General features: G+C 45.4%; 1 protein-coding gene across 3 annotated transcripts in view; it reads left to right on the top strand.

The window, feature by feature from the left end:
• sema3d (sema domain, immunoglobulin domain (Ig), short basic domain, secreted, (semaphorin) 3D) overlaps positions 1-22,265 on the top strand; it is a 337,849-nt gene that overhangs the window by 263,851 nt on the left and 51,733 nt on the right. For all 3 annotated transcript variants that reach the window (XM_070897059.1, XM_070897058.1, XM_070897060.1), the window contains 2 exons: positions 2,095-2,159; positions 13,992-14,128. In XM_070897059.1, coding sequence (XP_070753160.1) covers positions 2,095-2,159; positions 13,992-14,128 — 202 coding nt within the window. The remainder of the gene's footprint in view (positions 1-2,094; positions 2,160-13,991; positions 14,129-22,265) is intronic.

Raw genomic sequence — 22,265 nt, 5'->3', positions numbered from 1 at the left:
CCTTTAATGTAGTAAAACATCCTAAGGCACTTCGCAGGAGCATTATCAAAAAAAAATTGACACTGAGCCGTCTAGGAGATATTGGGACTGGTGACCAAAAGCTTGGTCAAAGAGCTAGTTTTAAAGGAGCATCTTAAAAGAGGATAGAGAGGTTTAAGGAGAGAATTCTAGAGCTTGGGGCCCAGCCAGCTGAAGTCATGGCCGCCAATGGTGGAGCGATGAAAATCAGGCATGCGCAAGGGACCAGAATTGGCGAGATCTCAGAGGGTTGTAGGGTTGGTTGAAGAGATAGGGAGGAGCGTGGCCATGGATGGATTTAAAAACAAGGATAAGAATTTATACAGTTAGATATATCAGTCTCTGCTCGAGGTATCATTACAAATAGTCTTAACTAAGGGTATCGTTATATATACTGTTCTCTGCTACAGTTACTGCCATAGATACTGTTCTCCGCTAAGGATACTGTTATAGATACCAGTCTGAGCTGATGGCACCATTACAGATGCCAGTCTTGTCTAAGGACACTGTTATAAACACTGGTATTGGGCAATGGTGCTGTTATAATGTGGGTGGTGATCCCTGCTCTTGCAGATACTGGTTTCAGGCATTGAATAGTGCAGTGTGCAGAATCGGCTACACGTCCCGCTGGGCCTAGCAACAAAAGAACCCTGCGTCTAGGAGCTAAATGTTGCTGGTATAGTGAGGCACTAGTGTGTGCCTTAATATGAAAAGGAGACAAAAACCAAACAGGGATCCAAAGAAGCATTGAGCGTTTTTTCAGATGGCGGATTGTTAGGACATCGAATGCCCGAACAGAAACTGTGATAGACGCACAACACATCATCTCTGTCAGCAGGGACGTGGGTAAATATTTGAAAAAGAAAAATCTAAACAAGCACGGGGTTGGGAATCGAGCGGACTGCTCTCGCAGCGAGCCAGCACAGGCTTGACGGAGCGGAGCGAGTGGCCTCTTCCTGTGCAGCATCATTCTATAAAACACGATTTCACAACAGATTGAAGTTAGTCTTGCTGCAGTTTGGAGGTGCAGTATTTCTGTTACATGCATCTCCCATATCCCAGCTTCAGTGGCTTCACGGGTCGATTGGGAACTGACTGTCACATCCCCTGCCCACTTTACATTATGCACATTCAAATCCATTTCACTTCAGTGTGAATAGCAATGTAAATATAGCAGACTTTTTGATAAACTTAGGTGATGGGAGGGCATCAATGACCTTGGGATGTCACAAAGCACTTTACAGCCAACGAAGTACTTTCAAAATGTGGTCACTGTTGTAATGTTGGAAACGTGGCACAGCAAGCTCCCACAAACTGCAATGTGATAATGACCAGATAATCTGTTTTAGTGAAGTTGACGGAGGGATAAATATTGGCCCCAGGGCACCGGGGATAATTCCCCTGTTCTTCTTCGAAATAGTGCCATGGGATCTTTTACATCCACCTGAGAGAGCAGACGGGGCCTCAGTTTAACGCCTCATCCAAAAGACGGCACCTCCAACAGTGTAGCACTCCCTCAGCACTGCACTGGGAGTGTCAGCCTAGATTTTGTGCTCAAGTCCCTGGTGTGGGATTTGAACCCACAACCTTCTGACTCCGAGGCGGGAGTGATACCCAATGAGACACGGCTGTAATCCAAGATTGAAATGAGTAGGAGAACTGACAGGGCAAATCGCGTCGTGGTCATTATGCGATGCCTGATTGATATAAGAAACGATTTATACGCCAGATTTTGTGGTAGAAAATGAATAAAAAGTTATTCATTTAATGTGTATTTTAACTGCTCCATTCATCATACTTGTGTGCTTGCTAGAACACTCGGCAAGTGCCAGTGTAGATAAGTAGTGATTAATCACTGAGCAATGAGTTAGGGAGCTGTTGGAGCAAGGCCGGGTAAAGGGAATGTCATAAAATAGCAGAGCTTGTAGTAAAAGGCAAGAGTTAACAAGTGCAAACTGCAAAAACATTGTCATAGTTTGAAAGATTTAGCGGTGTTGATTTTTCTCCTCTGTTAACTGGGGTCAAAACAAGCTTTGTACAATTAATATTTCATTGGCTTTGATGATGTTTGTACAGGCGCACGAGACGGCAAGACGTGAAGCACGGAGACCCAATCAGCCAGTGCTGGGACCTGGAAGATAGTAAGTATTCCTGCAGCACTGTGCCGCAGGCATTGCTGAGTGAGAGCGACTCGAAGGCAAGCGCTCAATGATATTTATTTCAAACCACAGTAATAGAGAGAGATTGTTTACAGAGCCCACAAGTGAGCATAGATTGTGAGGAATATTAAATGGCCCAGCATTCCGGGATGATAATTTATCATACAGCTTTTGTGACCCTTAACCCCGCAACATAATGTGTAGCAAGCCCAGATATTAGGAGTTCACAGTCGGTGAAAGTCTGGCTTATGTTTTATGTCAAATTAATTTTTGGGCTATAAATGTAAATTCTATATAACCTCCGGAACCCTTGCATCGACTTGCCATTGACGTAGTGTAGGTGAAGCACTGAATGTCTCGAAACTCGCAGAATCCTAAATGTGATCAGGTCTGCGTCCCCGGGGAGTGCAGAAGTGCTGGCTTCGTGAAGGAATTGAAAAGCTTGTCATTTACAACGAGAATTAGACTCGCGGGAAACACCACAGGACTGCTTCAGATTGTGATCATGACAGTGACCCCGTGTTCAGGGGAGGCTGGGGAGGGGCGGGGTCTTTGGAACTCTAAGTACCCCTCCGCGCAGCCCATGGGCATCAGTTCATCCCCATGGTTCAACAACAACTTGTATTTATATAGCGCCGTTAACGTAATGAAACGTCCCAAGGCGCTTCACAGATTTTTTTAAATTGACACCGAGCGGCATAAGTAGAAATTAGCGCAGGTGACCAAAAGCTTGGTCAAAGAGGTAGGTTTTAAGGAGCGTCTAAAAGGAGCAAAGAGGTAGAGAGGTTCAGGGAGGGAGTTCCAGAGCTTGGGGCCCAGGCAACATAAGGCACAGCCACCGATGGTGTAGTGATTATAATCAGGGATGGTCAGAAGGGCAGAATTGGAAGAATGCAACAACCACCATATGCATTTATGCAATACCTTTAATGTAGTGAAATGTCCCAAGGTGCTTCGCAGGGGTGTTAGCAACTAATCTCCAGCCAAGCCCTTGGTGGGAAATTCCCAACAGGCCGAGGGAAACCCGAGCTCTAAGCTCTGCATACTTCCTGCAGTTAGCCGTACAGCCGGGAGGTGCCTGGAAGCGAGGCACACTCTGTGTTGGATAAAGCTAGTGATAGAGTTCTGGGAATTTGAGAAAATACCTACAATTACCTACATTTTCTATTCAGATATTTCTGACCTAGTTTTGCTGTCAGCGACTCAAGTTACCGTCAGAGTAAATCAACCGACTGTATATTATCCACCGTTACCAGACACGACCAAATGCAGATATTGAGTGACAGTTCTCTGCTTCTGTCTGACTTTAATATAAAAAGGGCGATGTGAAGTGCAGGGGGCCACACAATGGATTGACGGAGAGCTCCCTTGTCATTGCCCCTTGGAACAACACTCTCCCATTGATCGTTCGGCACCATCTGTTTCCTGTAATCTCAGGATTGCTACCAGTGCCACGAGCTAGTCAGAGTAGGAATCGCAGGATAGCTCACATGAATACGTGGCTTGAGGGGTGGTGCAGCAGGGAGGGATTCAAATTCCTGGGACATTGGAACCGGTTCTGGGGGAGGTGGGACCAGTACAAAGGGACAGTCTGCACCTGGGCAGGACCGGAACCAATGTCCTAGAGGGAGTGTTTGCTAGTGCTGTTGGGGAGGGGTTAAACTAATAAGGCAGGGGGATGGGAACCTATGCAGGGAGACAGAGGGAAGTAAAATGGGGGCAGAAGAAAAAGATAGAAAGAAGAAAAGTAAAAGTGGAGGGCAGAGAAACCCAAGGCAAAAATCAAAAAGGGCACATTACAGCAAAATTCTAAAGGGGCAAAATGTGTTAGAAAGACAAGCCCGAAGAGACTGTGCCTCAATGCGAGGAGTATTCATAATAAGGTGGACGAATTAACTGCACAGGCAGCTATTAACAAATATAATGTAATTTGGATTATGGAAACATGGCTCCAGGGTGACCAAGGCTGGGAACTCAACATCTAGGGGTATTCAACATTCAGGAAGGATAGACAGAAAGGAAAAGGAGGTGGGATAACATTGCTGGTTAAAGAGGAAATTAACGCAATAGTTAGGAAGGACATTAGCTTGGATGATGTGGAATCTGTAAGGGTAGAGCTGCGGAACACCAAAGAGCAGAAAACGATAGTGGGAGTTGTGTACACACCACCAAACAGTAGTAGTGAGGTTGGGGATGGCATCAAACAAGAAATTAGGGATGCGTGCAATAAAGGTACAGCAGTTATTATGGGCGCCTTTAATCTACATATAGATTGGGCTAACCTAACTGGTAGCAATATGGTGGAGGAGGATTTCCTGGACTGTATTAGGGATGGTTTTCGAGACCAATATGTCGAGGAACCAACTAGAGGGCTGGCCATCCTAGACTGGGTGATGTGTAATGCGAAAGGACTAATTAGCAATCTTGTTGTGCGAGGCCCCTTGGCGAAGAGTGACCATAATATGGTAGAATTCTTTATTAAGATGGAGAGTGACACAGTTAATTCAGAAACTAGGGTCTGGAACTTAAGGAAAGGTAACTTCGATGGTATGAGGCGTGAATTGGCTAGAATAGACTGGCAAATGATACTTAAAAGGTTGACGGTGGATCCTTGGTAAAGCCGCCCTGGTAAAGTGCGACATCACCACCGACACCTGGGAGGCCCTGGCCGAAGACCGCCCGAGGTGGAGAAAGTAAATCCGAGAGGGCATTGAGCTCTTTGAGTTTCAACGTAAAGAGCATGAAGAGATCAAGCGCAGGCAGCGGAAGGAGCGCACGGCAAACCAGCCCCACTGACCCCTTCCCTCGACAAATGTCTGTCCCACCTGTAACAAGGTCTGTGGCTCTCGTATCGGACTGGTCAGCCATCAAAGAACTCACTTTGGGAATGGAAGCAAGTCTTCCTCGATTCTGAGGGACTGCCTATGATGATGATGATAGATAGGCAATGGCAGACATTTAAATATCAAATGGATGAACTTCAACAATTGTACATCCTTATCTGGAGTAAAAATAAAACAGGGAAGGTGGCTCAACTGTGTCTAACAAGGGAAATTAGGGATAGTGTTAAATCCAACGAAGAGGCATATACATTGGCCAGAAAAAGCAGCAAACCTGAGGACTGGGAGAAATTTAGAATCCAGCAGAGGAGGACAAATTAGGAGGGGGAAAATAGATTGTGAGAGGAAGCTTGCTGGGAACATAAAAACTGACTGCAAAAGCTTCTATAGATATGTGAAGAGAAAGAGATTAGTGAAGACAAACGTAGGTTCCTTGCAGTCAGAATCAGGTGAATTTAAAATAGGGAACTGAGAAATGGCAGACCAATTGATCAAATACTTTGGTTCAGTCTTCACGAAGGAAGACACGAATATCCTTCCGGAAATACTAGGGGACAGAGGATCTAGCGAGAAGGAAGAACTGAAGGAAATCTTTATTAGTCAGCAAATTGTGTTCGGGAAATTGATGGGATTGAAGGCCGATAAATCCCCGGGGCCTGATAGTCTGCATCCCAGAGTACTTAAAGAAGTGGCCCTAGAAATAGTGGATGCATTGGTGATCATTTTCCAACAGTCTATCGACTCTGGATCAGTTCCTATGGACTGGAGGGTTGCTGATGTAACACCACTTTTTTAAAAAGGAGGGAGAGAGAAAACGGGGAATTATAGATCGGTTAGCCTGACATCGGTAGTGGGGAAAATGTTGGAATCAATTATTAAAGATGAAATAGCAGCACATTTGGAAAGCAGTGACAGGATCGGTCCAAGTCAGCATGGATTTATGAAAGGGAAATCGTGCTTGACAAATCTTCTAGAATTTTTTGAGGATGTAACTAGTATAGTGGACAAGGGAGAACCAGTGGATGTGGTGTATTTGGACTTTCAAAAAACTTTTGACAAGGTCCCACACAAGAGATTGTTGTGTGAAATTAAAGCACATGGTATTAGGAGTAATGTACAGACTTGGATAGAGAGTCGGGATAAACGGGTCCTTTTCAGAATGGCAGGCAGTGACTTGTGGGATGCCGCAGGGCTCAATGCTGGGACCCCAGTTATTTACAATATACATTAATGATTTAGATGAAGGAATTGAATGTAATAGCATCCTCCGTGTCATCTGCAAACTTGGAGATAAGAGGCTGCAGGGAGACTTGGACAGGTTAGGTGAGTGGGCAAATGCATGGCAGATGCAGTATAATGTGGATAAATGTGAAGTTATTCACTTTGGTGGCAAAAACTTGAAGGCAGAATATTTTCTGAATGGCGGCAGATTAGGAAAAGGGGAAGTGCAACGAGACCTGGGTGTCATAGTATATCAGTCATTGAAAGTTGGCATGCAGGTACAGCAGGCAGTGAAGAAGGCAAATGGCATGTTGGCCTTCATAGCTAGGGGATTTGAGTATAAGAGCAGGGAGATCTTACTGCAGTTGTACAGGGCCTTAGTGAGGCCACACCTGGAATATTGTGTTCAGTTTTGGTCTCCTAATCTGAGGAAGTACGTTCTTACTATTGAGGGAGTGCAGCGAAGGTTCACCAGACTGATTCCCAGGATGGCAGGACTGACATATAAGGAGAGACTGGATCAACTGGGCCTGTATTCACTGGAGTTTAGAAGAATGAGAGGGGATCTCATCGAAACATATAAAATTCTGATGGGTCTGGACAGTTTAGATACAGGAAGAATGTTCCCGATGTTGGGGAAGTCTAGAACCAGGGGTTACAGTCTAAGGATAAGGGGGAAGCCATTTAGGACCGAGATGAGGAGAAACTTCTTCACTCAGAGAGTTGTGAACCTGTGGAATTCTCTACTGCAGAGAGTTGTTGATGCCAGTTCGTTGGATATATTCAAGAGGGAGTTAGATATGGCCCCTTCAGCTAAAGGGATCAAGGGATAGAGAGAGAAAGCTGGAAAGGGGTACTGAGGTGAATGATCAGCCATGATCTTATTGAATGGTGGTGCAGGCTCGAAGGGCCGAATAGAAACATAGAAACATAGAAAATAGGTGCAGGAGCAGGCCATTCAGCCCTTCTAGCCTGCACCGCCATTCAATGAGTTCATGGCTGAACATGAAACTTCAGTACCCCCTTCCTGCTTTCTCGCCATACCCCTTGATCCCCCGAGTAGTAAGGACTTCATCTAACTCCCTTTTGAATATATTTAGTGAATTGGCCTCAACTACTTTCTGTGGTAGAGAATTCCACAGGTTCACCACTCTCTGGGTGAAGAAGTTTCTCCTCATCTCGGTCCTAAATGGCTTACCCCTTATCCTTAGACTGTGACCCCTAGTTCTGGACTTCCCCAACATTGGGAACATTCTTCCTGCATCCAACCTGTCCAAACCCGTCAGAATTTTAAACGCTTCTATGAGGTCCCCTCTCACTCTTCTGAACTCCAGTGAATACAAGCCCAGTTGATCCAGTCTTTCTTGATAGGTCAGTCCCACCATCCCGGGAATCAGTCTGGTGAATCTTCGCTGCACTCCCTCAATAGCAAGAACGTCCTTCCTCAAGTTAGGAGACCAAAACTGTACACAATACTCCAGGTGTGGCCTCACCAAGGCCCTATACAACTGTAGCAACACCTCCCTGCCCCTGTACTCAAATCCCCTCGCTATGAAGGCCAACATGCCATTTGCTTTCTTAACCGCCTGCTGTACCTGCATGCCAACCTTCAATGACTGATGTACCATGACACCCAGGTCTCGCTGCACCTTCCCCCTTCCTAATCTGTCACCATTCAGATAATAGTCTGTCTCTCTGTTTTTACCACCAAAGTGGATAACCTCACATTTATCCACATTATACTTCATCTGCCACGCATTTGCCCACTCACCTAACCTATCCAAATCACTCTGCAGCCTCATAGCATCCTCCTTGCAGCTCACGCTGCCACCCAACTTAGTGTCATCCGCAAATTTGGAGATACTACATTTAATCCCCTCGTCTAAATCATTAATGTACAATGTAAACAGCTGGGGCCCCAGCACAGAACCTTGCGGTGCCCCACTAGTCACTGCCTGCCATTCTGAAAAGTACCCATTTACTCCTACTCTTTGCTTCCTGTCTGACAACCAGTTCTCAATCCACGTCAGCACACTACCCCCAATCCCATGTGCTTTAACTTTGCACATTAATCTCCTGTGTGGTATCTTGTCGAAAGCCTTCTGAAAGTCCAAATATACCACATCAACTGGTTCTCCTTTGTCCACTTTACTGAAAACATCCTCAAAAAATTCCAGAAGATTTGTCAAGCATGATCTCCCTTTCACAAATCCATGCTGACTTGGACCTATCATGTCACCATTTTCCAAATGCTCTGCTATGACATCCTTAATAATTGATTCCATCATTTTACCCACTACTGAGGTCAGGCTGACCGGTCTATAATTCCCTGCTTTCTCTCTCCCTCCTTTTTTAAAAAATGGGGTTACATTGGCTACCCTCCACTCCATAGGAACTGATCCAGAGTCAATGGAATGTTGGAAAATGACTGTCAATGCATCCGCTATTTCCAAGGCCACCTCCTTAAGTACTCTGGGATGCAGTCCATCAGGCCCTGGGGATTTATCGGCCTTCAATCCCATCAATTTCCCCAACACAATTTCCCGACTAATAAAGATTTCCCTCAGTTCCTCCTCCTTACTAGACCCTCTGACCCCTTTTATATCCGGAAGGTTGTTTGTGTCCTCCTTAGTGAATACTGAACCAAAGTACTTGTTCAATTGGTCTGCCATTTCTTTGTTCCCCGTTATGACTTCCCCTGATTCTGTCTTTACTAACTTTTTTCTCTTTACATACCTATAGAAACTTTTGCAATCCGCCTTAATGTTCCCTGCAAGCTTCTTCTCGTACTCCATTTTCCCTGCCCTAATCAAACCCTTTGTCCTCCTCTGCTGAGTTCTAAATTTCTCCCAGTCCCCAGGTTCGCTGCTCTTTCTGGCCAATTTGTATGCCACTTCCTTGGCTTTAATACTATCCCTGATTTCCCTAGATAGCCACGGTTGAGCCACCTTCCCTTTTTTATTTTTACGCCAGACAGGAATGTACAATTGTTGTAATTCATCCATGGCCTGCTCCTGCACCTATTTTCTTTGTTTCTATGTTTCTGTTGCTGAGCCATTTTTTAATCCCATCGTAGGCCAGGAAACAGCTACCATGGTGATTACAGAGAGGGTGGGAATAAAGGAGGGCAGATTCTCTAATTTTCCTCATAGCTGACCCTCATTACACCTGGGCCCTGCTTTGCAGCTTCCTCTACCATTGGTAATGTCAGTCCTTTCTGCTGGTGTGCATAGTCTTTGACATGTGGTCTGACCAATGTATTGTAAAGCTGGCCAACACTGACATAAGAACAAAAGAACATAAGAAATAAGAGCAGGAGTAGGCCATACAGCCCCTCGAGCCTGCTCCGCCATTTAATAAGATCATGGCTGATCTGATCATGAAATCAGGTCCACTTCCCCGCCCGCTCTCCATAACCCCTTATTCCCTTATCGTTTAAGAAACTGTCTATTTCTGTCTTAAATTTATTCAATGTCCCAGTTTGCACAGCTCTGAGGTAGCGAATTCCACAGATTTACAACCCTCTGAGAGAAGAAATTTCTCATCTCTGTTTTAAATGGGCGGCCCCTTATTCTATGATTATGCCCTCTATTTCTAGTCTCCCCTATCAGTGGAAATATTCTCTCTGCATCCACCTTGTCAAGCCCCCTCATAATCATACATTTCGATAAAATCACCTCTCATTCTTCTGAATTCCAATGAGTAGAGGCCCAATCTACTCAACCTTTCCTCATAAGTCAACCCCCTCATCCCCGGAATCAACCTAGTGAACCTTTTCTGAACTGCCTCCAAAGCAAGTATATCCTTTCGTAAATATGGAAACCAAAACTGCACGCAGTATTCCAGGTGTGGCCTCACCAATACCCTGTAAAACTGTAGCAAGACTTCCCTGCTTTTATATTCCATCCCCTTTGCAATAAAGGCCAAGATACCATTGGCCTTCCTGATCACTTGCTGTACCTGCATACTAACCTTTTGTGTTTCATGCACAAGTAGCCCCAGGTCCTGCTGTACTGCAGCACTTTGCAATCTTTCTCCATTTAAATAATAACTTGCTCTTTGATTTTTTTTCTGCCAAAGTGCATGGTCTCAAACGTTCCAACATTATATTCCATCTGCCAAATTTTTGCCCACTCACTTAACCTGTCTATGTCCTTTTGCAGATTTTTCGTGTCTTCCTCACACATTGCTTTTCCTCCCATCTTTGTATTGTCGGTAAACTTGGCGACGTTACATTTAGTCCTTTCCTCCAAGTCGTTAATATAGATTGTAAATAGTTGGGGTCCCAGCACTGATCCCTGTTCGTTACATCCTCCAAGAACTCCAGCAAATTTGTCAAACGTGACTTCCCCTTCATAAATCTGCCTGACCGAATTTTGCTTTTCTAAATGTCCTGCTACTGCTTCTTTAATAATGGACCCCAACATTTTCCCAACCACAGATGTTAGGCTAACTGGTCTATAGTTTCCTGCTTTTTGTCTGTCTCTCCTTTTTTAAATAGGGGTGTTACATTTGCAGTTTTCCAATCTGCTGGGGCCACCCCAGAATCCAGGAAATTTTGGTAAATTACAACCAATGCATCCACTATCCCTGCCGCTACTTCTCTTAAGACCCTAGGATGCAAGCCATCAGGTCCAGTGGATTTATCTGCCTTTAGTCCCATTATCTTACTGAGTACCACCTCCTTAGTGATTGTGATTATGTTAAGTTCCTCCTCCCCTATAGCCCCTTGACTATCCACTGTTGGAATATTGTTCGTGTCCTCTACCGTAAAGACTGATACAAAATATTTGTTCAGTTTCTGCCATCTCCATGTTCCCCATTACTAATTCCCCGGTCTCGTCCTCTAAGGGACCAACATTTACTTTAGCCACTCTTTTCCTTTTGATATACCTGTAGAAACTCTTGCTGTCTGTTTTTATATTTTGTGCTAGTTTACTTTCACAGTCTATCTTCCCTTTCTTAATCATTTTTTTAGTCATTCTTTGTTGGCTTTTAAACGCTTCCCAATCTTCTGTCCTCCCACTAGTTTTGACCACTTTGTATGCCCTTGTTTTTAATTGGATACCGGCCTTTATTTCTTCAGTTAGCCACGGATGGCTATCTTTTCTTTTACACCCTTTCCTCCTCACTGGAATATATTTTTCTTGAGAGTTGTGAAATATCTCCTTAAATGTACACCACTGTTCATCAACCATCCTACACTTTAATCTATTATCCACTTTAGCCAACTCTGCCCTCATACCTTCATAGCCTCCTTTATTTAAGCTTAGTACGCGGGTTAGAGATCCAATTTTCTCACCCTCCATCTGAATTTGAAATTCAATCATGCTATCACTGTGAAATTAGTTTTAACTGCAGTAGTTAAACAACCCACAACCCACAAAACAGGAGAAGACCTTGATCTTTTCATTCAATATGGACTTTCCATATACAGTTCCCACATTTAAAGGGTCAATGACCAGTAATCCAGAGGCCAGGACTAATGATCCGGAGACACAAGTTCAAATCCCACCACGGCAGCTGGGGAATTTAATTGCAGTTAATTAAATAAATCTGGAATAAAAAGCTCGTGTCAGTAATGGGGACCATGAAACTACTGGATTGTCGTAAAAACCCATCGGATTCACTGATGTCCTTCAGGGAAGGAAATCTGCCGCCCTTACCCGGTCTGGCCTGTATGTGACTCCAGACCCACAGCAATGTGGTTGACTCTTAACTGCCCTCTGGAATGGCCCAGCGAGACACTCAGTTGTACCAAACCGCTCCGACAAAGTCAGCATTGTGGGAGCATCTTCACCACACGGACTGCAGCGGCTCACAATTGAACATCCAGAAGCCCACTTTGGATTCACTGCTCTTGTCCTGTGCTGGGACAGAGAAAGCAGCTAAATTTGTCTTTATATTTTTACATTTATTAAAGCTAAGTTTAGAAACAAATGAGTAACGCTAAAGTATTGCACCCTTGTTTTAGTCTGAGCAACTCCCACAACGTTACAGCCGCTGTAACTGGTGCAGTCGTCACCGTGCTTTACTCAAATGAACTGTTTTTACAACAATTAATTAATATTTTTGAAAATGTGTACCTTTTTTTTGTGCATCAAATGAATTTTTTTGTGCTGAACGAGAGATAAGGAAATGGCACATATTCAACGTTAGACGTCCAGTGACCAGTTTTCGGACTCCATGTTGACAGGTACTCATGTCTGCAACGTCTCAATAGGCTTTGCTGCTGAGTGAGATCCACATTACTAATGTATGTCAGAAAATGACTACTCCAGGGCAGCATGAAGTAACTTCCAGTCCAATATCGCACAGGTTCATGAGGTTGATTCCGGAGATGAGGGGGTTGACTTATGAGGAAAGGTTGAGTAGGTTGGGCCTCTACACATTGGAGTTCAGAAGAATGAGAGGTGATCTTATCGAAATATATAAGATAATGAGGGGGCTCAACAAGGTGGATGCAGAGAGGATGTTTCCACTCATAGGGGAAACTAAAACTAGGGGACAGAGTCGTAGAATAAGGGGGCCACCCATTTAAAATTGAGATGAGTAGAAATTTCTTCGCTCAGAGGGTTGTAAATCTGTGGAATTCTCTGCCTCAGAGAGCTGTGGAGGCTGGGTCATTGAATATATTTAAGGCAGAGACAGACAGATTTTTGAGCGATTAAGGGAGTAAAGGGTTATGGGGAGCGGGCGGGGAAGTGGAGCTGAGTCCATGATCAGATCAGCCATGATCGTATTGAATGGCGGAGCAGGCTCGAGGGGCCAAGTGGCCGACTCCTGTTCCTATTTCTTATGTTCTTAGGCTGAATGTAGTGGGAATTGTCTCGATGTCTTGCTCCCTATGTGTTTCCATTTCTGTCAGTGGCCTTCCCATTGAGTGAGACTGACAGTCCAGCAGTTTAATATATCAAGTCAGATTATACAATAAATTGTTTCCACTGCAGGAAACAACTGTAATTCCTGTTATTTTGGTAAAAGAATCCTATAGTTTAGGGTTGATTTCTTGGTTAATCCCTCCTGGTATTAGTTAATGAAGAGAAATCTTTAACATTTGTAACATCTCTATGAAACAATTCTCTTTCTTGACATTCCCGTTAATTCCTTGCATAGAGGTACCATGGGCTGACAGATGCCCGAGGTGGAAATCATTGAACCCGGCTCAAACAGCGCTTAACTGCAAACCTTCCTGAAATCTATTGGCTCAGTCACACACCCGGCAACAACTGAGCTACTTCTGTGTTAATGCATCACGCCAGCTGGTGCCCAGCTTTCACAGGCATCAGTGCGCTGCAAAACTCGCACCGATATCCAGGCTCGTGATTGGCCGGTGTGAGCATTGGCATCCGGGCTTGTGATTGGCCGGTGTGAGCATTGACGTCCGAGCTTGTGATTGGCCGGTGTGAATACTGACATCCGGGCTTGTGATTGGCTGATGTGAGCACTGACATCTAGGCTTGTGATTGGCCAGTGTGAGCACTGACATCTAGGCTTGTGATTGGCCAGTGTGAGCACTGACATCTAGGCTTGTGATTGGCCAGTGTGAGCATTGATGCCCAGGCTTGTGATCGGCCGGTGTGAGCACTGACATCCGGGCTTGTGATTGGCCGGTGTGAGCACTGACATCTAGGCTTGTGATTGGCCAGTGTGAGCATTGATGCCCAGGCTTGTGATTGGCCGGTGTGAGCACTGACACCCGGGCTTGTGATTGGCCGGTATGAGCGTTGACGTCTGGGTTTGTGATTGGCAGGTATGAGCAATGAAGCTGAAGAGAAGCTGATCTTCGGTATTGAGTTTAACTCCACGTTCCTGGAATGTATCCCCAAGTCGCAGCAAGCTTCCATCCGGTGGTTTATCCAGCGATCACGGGACGAGCATCGTGAGGAGGTAAGCTGTCTGACCACTGCATTATTTGTTTTCTGTACCAATGCTATGCTCAGTGAAACTTTGCCTTTCATCCGCACATCATTCCTGAAGAGGGCCCCCTCTGAGCAAGTTGTGAATGGAAATGTCCAGCACATGGAGTGAGAGTCTCGTGTTGGGCAAAGGGATAATATGAGGAAAGATTGGAGAAGCTGGGGTTGTTTTCCTTGGAGCAGAGGAGGATGAGGTGAGACCTTATTGAGGTGTATAAAATGATGAGGGGCCTGGATAGAGTGGATAGGAAGGACCTATTTCCCTTAGCAGAGGGGTCAATAACCAGGGAGCATAGATTTAAAGTAATTGGTTTAGAGGGGATTTGAGGAGAAAAGTTTTCATCGAGAGGGTGGTGGGGGTCTGGAACTCACGGCCTGAAACCCTCACCACATTTAAAAAGTACTTGGATGTGCATTTGGTGCCGTAGCCTACAGAGCTATGGACCTAGAGCGGGAAAGTGGGATTAGGCTGGGTAGCTCTTGGTCGGCCAGTGCAGACACGATGGGCCGAATGGCCTCCTTCTGTGCTGTAAATTTCTCTGATTCTATGATACGGACACATGGAGTCTGCTGAGGGCCATGGGTAATGGGAAGATACGCTGCAAGGGTCCCCAGGTCCAGTGTTCTGAGCCCCGCTGCTCTGGATCAGAAGCACCGAGCCAATCTATTGAGATTGTTTTGATCAAATGTGTGTCCGCTGTGGCGATTCTGATGACGCCAGTAAGTGAAGGATCTTAAACTTGATGGGGGTGAAATTGAAAGTTGGTGGAGACACTGCCTGGCCAATAACGGATCACCCTGACTGATCTCCTTGCCAATGGAAAATCGAGCGTGGAGTATAATGGGCGGCCGATCGGCTATGGCCTGCTTTACATCGCTGCTGAGGTTGAATTTCAGCCATGATCCATCAGGACCAGTTACGCTGAGATTGTACTGTGCTTGTTTTAGGAAAAATGCCTTCCCTCCCCTAGCTTCCTGTAATTGCAAGTGGGATATCTGCTCGCCTGTCTCTGTATTCCGACCTTGCATTAGATCATTGGTAACTACAGTTTGATACGGAGCGAACATCGAGGCTCTAGAGATGGGTGGGTTCCTGCCCCCCCCCCCGGAGCGGAGATTGGACGGTCAGCCGGTGGAGCGTGCTGTCTAACCGCCAACGGGAGAGCGGGCCTGGTTAGCGTTCGGCCAGCGGGCCGTGGGGGGAGGTGGAGCTCCCCGGGCAGCCCCTCGGGTGAAGTTCTGTCCACGAGGGGTGCGGAGCAAGGGACCCCGATCAACAGCGGCTCCAGCTGGTGGTGGTGACCCCACGGGAACGCTGCTGCTCCTCATGGCCTCACAACGATTCAATAAAACCGAGCTGTGGGCTGCTCCTTGGCTGGCCCGCTGGCTGATGCTGGCAGAGTGTATACATAAAAACATAGAAAATAGGTGCAGGAGTAGGCCATTCGGCCCTTCGAGCCTGCACCGCCATTCAATAAGATCAGGGCTGAACATGCAACCTCAGTACCCCATTCCTGCTTTCTCGCCATACCCCTTGATCCCCCTAGCAGTAAGGACTTCATCTAACTCCTTTTTGAATACGGCATGCACTCACCCAGCACTATCCCAAAATGGCACTCGGGATCCGGTGTCCATCATAGGGTTCAAGCTGCACCTCAAAAGGGCCAACTGCTTGAATCAGGTGGGCGATCCAGCCCTGTGGTAGGCCCGGTATCCATGGCGACAGCGAGAATGGGGCAGTAACTCATTCCCCACTATTTTCGGGGCACTGCCGCCTCATTCTCACCAGCTACAACCCCCATACTCTTCTAAATCCATTGACTAGACGGCAGAATTGGACCATTCCAGCACAAATTCACTGGAAATGTTTAGATTTGAATGTTTAGGGTTAGAAGGACAAAGGCACTTTTGAGAGAATGCACTGTATATACCATTTACATAAGCATTCTCACGCACATTTAACTCTCCTCGGTTTATGTACGTGGAGCACTTCAGTCGAGCACTTCAAAGTCCGAGCTGCTCGGGGCGAACTGCTCCAAGTGTTTCTGCACATGTTCAATGTGCCTTCCTCTCTGTTTGCTTAAAAGCTGCTTTGATCCTGAGTAAACATTGAATTTTTCTCAAGTGCCGACAGGGCGAGTGTTACTGGAGGGCACAGTGTTCCCACCACTGATGTATCGTCTCGCAGATTTACAGGCCTCGGTGTTGCACCCTCTCCACCTGGAATCGCTCGGTGCAGTCAGACTAATCCACATTGATTCACACTGCTTCAGGCTGAGACTGTGCGTCGTCTGTGAAATACGGACTTTTCCTAATACACCGTCACTTGCTGCCCGTGCCCTGAGACTGCACAGACCGGAATTCACCGAGAATTCATAGAGAGTGGTGAGAATGTGGAACTCGCTGCCACAGGGAGGGGTTGAGGCAAATAGTATCGATGTATTTAAAGGGAGGCTGGATAAGCATATGGGGAAGAAGGGAATAGAGGGTTATAGAAAGATAGAAAATAGGTGCAGGAGTAGGCCATTCGGCCCTTGGCGCCTGCACCACCATTCAATAAGATCATGGCTGATCATTCCCTCAGTATCCCTTTCCTGCTTTCTCTCCATACCCCTTGATCCCTTTAGCTGTAAGGGCCATATCTAACTCCCACTTGAATATATCCAATGAACTGGCCTCAACAACTCTCTGCGGCAGGGAATACCACAGGCGAACAACTCTCTGAATGAAGAAGTTTCTCCTCATCTCAGTTCTAAATGGCCTACCCCTTATCCTAAGACTGTGTCCCCTGGTTCTGGACTTCCCCAACATCGAGAACAATCTACCCGCATCTAACCTGTCCAGTCCCATCAAAAACTTGTATGTTTCTATGAGATCTCCTCTCATCCTTCTAAACTCCAGTGAATAAAGGCCCAGTTCATCCAATCTCTCCTCAAATGTCAGTCCTGCCATCCCGGGAATCAGTCTGGTGAACCTTCGCTGCACTCCCTCAATAGCAAGAACGACCTTCCTCAGATTAGGAGACTAAAACTGAACACAATATTCCAAGTGATACCTCACCAAGGCCCTGTACAACTGGAGTAAGACCTCCCTGCTCCTATATTCAAATCTCCTCGCTATGAAGGCCAACATACCATTTGCCGCCTTCACCGCCTGCTGTACCTGTATGCCAACTTTCAATGACTGATGAACCATGACACCCAAGTCTCATTGCACCTCCCCTTTTCCAAATCTGCCACCATTCAGATAATATTCTGTCTTCGTGATTTTGCCACCAAAGTGGATAGCCTCACATTTATCCACATTATACTGCATCTGCCATGCATTTGCCCACTCACCTAACCTGTCCAAGTCATCCTGCAGCCTTTTAGCATCCCCCTCACAGCTCATACCGTCACCCAGTTTAGTGTCATCTGCAATCTTGGAGATATTACACTCAATTCCTTCATCCAAATCATTGATGTATATTGTCAAGAGCTGTGGTCCCAGCACTGAGCCCTGCGGCACTCCACTAGTCACTGCCTGCCATTCTGAAAAGGACCCGTTTATCCTGACTCTCTACTTCCTGTCTGCCAACCAGTTCTCCTTCCACGTCAGTACATTACCCCCAATACCATGTGCTTTGATTTTGCACACAAATCTTTTGTGTGGGACCTTGTCAAAAGCCTTTCGAAAGTCCAAATACACCACATCCACTGGTTCTCCCTTGTCCACTCTACTAGTTACATCCTCAAAAAATTTCAGAAGGTTTGTTAAGCATGATTTCCCTTTCATAAATCCATGCTGACTTGGACCGATCCTGTCACTGCTTTCCAAATACACTGCTATTTCATCCTTAATAATTGATTCCAACATTTTCCCCACCACTGATGTCAGGCTAACTGGTCTATAATTACCCGTTTTCTCTCTCCCTCCCTTTTTAAAAAGTGGTGTTACATTAGCTACCCTCCAGTCCATAGGAACTGATCCAGAGTCAATAGACTGTTGGAAAATGATCACCAATACATCCACTATTTCTAGGGCCACTTCCTTAAGTACTCTGGGATGCAGACTGTCAGGCCCCAGGGATTTATCGGCCTTCAATCCCATCAATTTCATGAACACAATTTCATGCCTAATAAGGATATCCTTCAGTTCCTCCTTCTCACGAAACCCTCAGTCCCCTAGTACTTTCGGAAGGTTATTTGTGTCTTCCTTCGTAAAGACAGAATCAAAATATTTGTTCAATTGGTCTGCCATTTCTTTGTTCCCCATTATAAATTCACCTGAATCCGACTACTAGGGACCTACTTTGTCCTCACTAATCTTTTTCTCTTCACATATCTATAGAAGCTTTTGCAGTCAGTTTTTATGTTCCATAAGAACATAAGAACATAAGAACATAAGAATTAGGAACAGGAGTAGGCCATCGAGCCCCTCGAGCCTGCTCCGCCATTCAACAAGATCATGGCTGATCTGGCTGTGGACTCAGCTCCAATTATCTGCCCGCTCCCCGTAACCCTTAATTCCCTTATTGGTTAAAAATCTATCTATCTGTGACTTGAATACATTCAATGAGCTAGCCTCAACTGCTTCCTTGGGCAGAGAATTCCACAGATTCACAACCCTCTGGGAGAAGAAATTCCTTCTCAACTTGGTTTTAAATTGGTTCCCCTGTATTTTGAGGCTGTGCCCCCTAGTTCTAGTCTCCTCGACCAGTGGAAACAACCTCTCTGCCTCTATCTTGTCTATCCCTTTCATTATTTTAAATGTTTCTATAAGATCACCCCTCATCCTTCTGAACTTCAACGAGTAAAGACTCAGTCTACTCAATCTATCATCATAAGGTAACCCCCTCATCTCCGGAATCAGCCTAGTGAATCGTCACTGTACCCCCTCCAAAGCCAGTATATTCTTCCTTAAGTAAGGTGACCAAAACTGCACGCAGTACTCCAGGTGCGGCCTCACCAATACCTTATACAGTTGCAGCAGGACCTCCCTGCTTTTGTACTCCATCCCTCTCGCAATGAAGGCCAACATTCCATTCGTCTTCCTGATTAACTGCTGCACCTGCAAACTAACTTTTTGGGATTCATGCACAAGGACCCCCAGGTCCCTCTGCACCGCAGCATGTTGTAATTTCTCCCCATTCAAATAATATTCCCTTTTACTGTTTTTATTTTCCAAGGTGGATGACCTCACATTTTCCAACATTGTATTCCATCTGCCAAACCTTAGCCCATTCGCTTAACCTATCTAAATCTCTTTGCAACCTCTCTGTGTCCTCTACACAACCTGCTTTCCCACTAATCTTTGTGTCATCTGCAAATTTTGTTACACTACACTCTGTCCCCTCTTCCAGGTCATCTATGTATATTGTAAACAGTTGTGGTCCCAGCACCGATCCCTGTGGCACACCACTAACCACCGATTTCCAACCCGAAAAGGACCCATTTATCCCGACTCTCTGCTTTCTATTAGCCAGCCAATTCTCTATCCATGCTAATACATTTCCTCTGACTCCGTGTACCTTTATCTTCTGCAGTAACCTTTTGTGTGGCACCTTATTGAATGCCTTTTGGAAATCTAAATACACCTCTATCCACCATGCTCGTTATATCCTCAAAGAATTCCAGTAAATTAGTTAAACATGATTTCCCCTTCATGAATCCATGTTGCGTCTGCTTGATTGCAACTATTCCTATCTAGATGTCCCGCTATTTCTTCCTTAATGATAGTTTCAAGCATTTTCCCCACTACAGATGTTAAACTAACCAGCCTATAGTTACCTGCCTTTTGTCTGCCCCCTTTTTTAAACAGAGGCGTTACATTAACTGCTTTCCAATCCGCTGGTACCTCCCCAGAGTCCAGAGAATTTTGGTAGATTATAACGAATGCATCTGCTATAACTTCCGCCATCTCTTTTAATACCCTGGGATGCATTTCATCAGGACCAGGGGACTTGTCTACCTTGAGTCCCATTAGCCTGTCCAGCACTACCCCCCTAGTGATAGTGATTGTCTCAAGGTCCTCCCTTCCCACATTCCTGTGACCAGCAATTTTTGGCATGGTTTTTGTGAAGACCGAAGCAAAATAATTATTTAAGTTCTCAGCCATTTCCACATTTACCATTATTAAATCCCCCTTCTCATCTTCTAAGGGACCAACATTTACTTTAGTCACTCTTTTCCGTTTTATGTATCTGTAAAAGCTTTTACTATCTGCAAGCTTCTTCTCCTACTCTATTTTCCCCCTCTTAATTAAACCCTTTGTCCTCCTCTGCTGAATTCTTAATTTCTAAATTTCTCCCAGTCCTCAGGTTTGCTGCTTTTTCTGGCCAATTTCTTGGATTTAACACTATCCTTAATTTCCCTTGTTGGCCACGGTTGAACCACCTTCCCCATTTTATTTTTATTCCAGACAGGGATGTACAATTGCTGAAGTTCATCCATGTGATCTTTAAATGTTTGCCATTGCCTATCCACCATCAACCCTTTAAGTATCATTTGCCAGTCTACCCTAGCCAATTCACGCTTCAAATCATCAAAGTTACCTTTCCTTAAATTCAGGACCCTAGTTTCTGAATTAACTGTGTCACTCTCCATCCTAATAAAGAATTCTACCATGTTATGGTCACTCTTCCCCAAGGGGTCTCGCACAACAAGACTGCTAATTAGTCCTTTCTCATCACACATCACCCAGTCTAAGATAGATTTTTAACCAATAAGGGAATTAAGGGTTACGGGGAGAGGGTGGGTAAGTGGAGCTGAGTCCCCGGCCAGATCAGCCATGATCTTATTGAATGGCGGAGCAGGCTCGAGGGGCTAGATGGCCTACTCCTGTTCCTAATTCTTATGTTATGTTCTTATGTTATGTTAAGATGGCCAGCTCCCTGGTTGGTTCCTCAACATATTGGTCGAGAAAACCATCCCTAATACATTCCAGGAAATCCTCCTCCACCGCATTGCTACCAGTTTGGTTAGCCCAATCGATATGTAGATTAAAGTCTCCCATGATAACTGCTGTACCTTTATTGCATGCATCCCTAATTTCTCATTTGATGCTGTCCCCAACCTCACTACTACTGTTTGGTGGTCTGTACACAACTCCCACTAGCGTTTTCTGCCCTTTGGTATTCCGGAGCTCCACCCACACCGATTCCACATCATCCAAGCTAATATCCTTTCTTACTATTGCATTCATTTCTTCTTTAACCAGCAATGCCACCCCACCTCCTTTTCCTTTCTGTCTATCCTTCCTAAATGTTGAATATTCCTGGATGTTGAGTTCCCAGCCTTGGCCACCCTGGAGCCATGTCTCCGTGATGCCAATTACATCATACCCGTTAAGTAAAATCTGTGCAGTTAATTCGTTCACCTTATTCCGAATACTCCTCGCATTGAGGCACAGAGCTTTCAGGCTTGTCTTTCCAACACACTTTGCCCCTTTAGAATTTTGCTGTAATGTGGCCCTTTTTGCTTTTTTCCTTGGGTTTCTCTGCCCTCAACTTTTACTTTTTCTCTTTCTATCTTTTGCTTTGCCTCCATTTTATTTCCCTCTGTCTCCCTGCATAGATTCCCATCCCCCTGCCATATTAGTTTAACTCCTCCCCAACAGCACTAGCAAACACTCCCCCTCGGATATTGGTTCCAGTCCTGCCCAGGTGCAGACCGTCCGGTTTGTACTGGTCCCACCTCCCCCAGAACCGGTTCCAATGTCCCAGGAATTTGAATCCCTCCCTTCTGCACCACTCCTCAAGCCACGTATTCATCTGAGCTATCCTGCGATTCCTACTCTGACTAGCATGTGGCACTGGTAGCAATCCTGAGATTACTACCTTTGAGGTCCTACTTTTTAATTTAGCTCCTAGCTCCCTAAATTCGCCTTGTAGGACCTCATCCCTTTTTTTAACCTATATCTTTGGTACCTCTCTGCATCACGACAACTGGCTGTTCATCCTCCCTTTTCAGAATGCCCTGCACCCGCGCCGAGAATCCTTGACCCTTGCACCAGGGAGGCAACATACCATCCTGGAGTCTCCATTACGGCCGCAGAAACGTCGATCTATTCCCCTTACAATGGAATCCCCTATCACTATATCTCTCCCACTCTTTTTCCTGCCCTCCTGT

Source organism: Pristiophorus japonicus, chromosome 13 (assembly GCF_044704955.1).
Source record: "Pristiophorus japonicus isolate sPriJap1 chromosome 13, sPriJap1.hap1, whole genome shotgun sequence".
NCBI classification, from domain to species: domain Eukaryota; kingdom Metazoa; phylum Chordata; class Chondrichthyes; family Pristiophoridae; genus Pristiophorus; species Pristiophorus japonicus.
The sequence above is the reverse complement of the archived record's forward strand: the minus strand, read 5'-3'. Positions and strand labels throughout refer to the sequence as shown.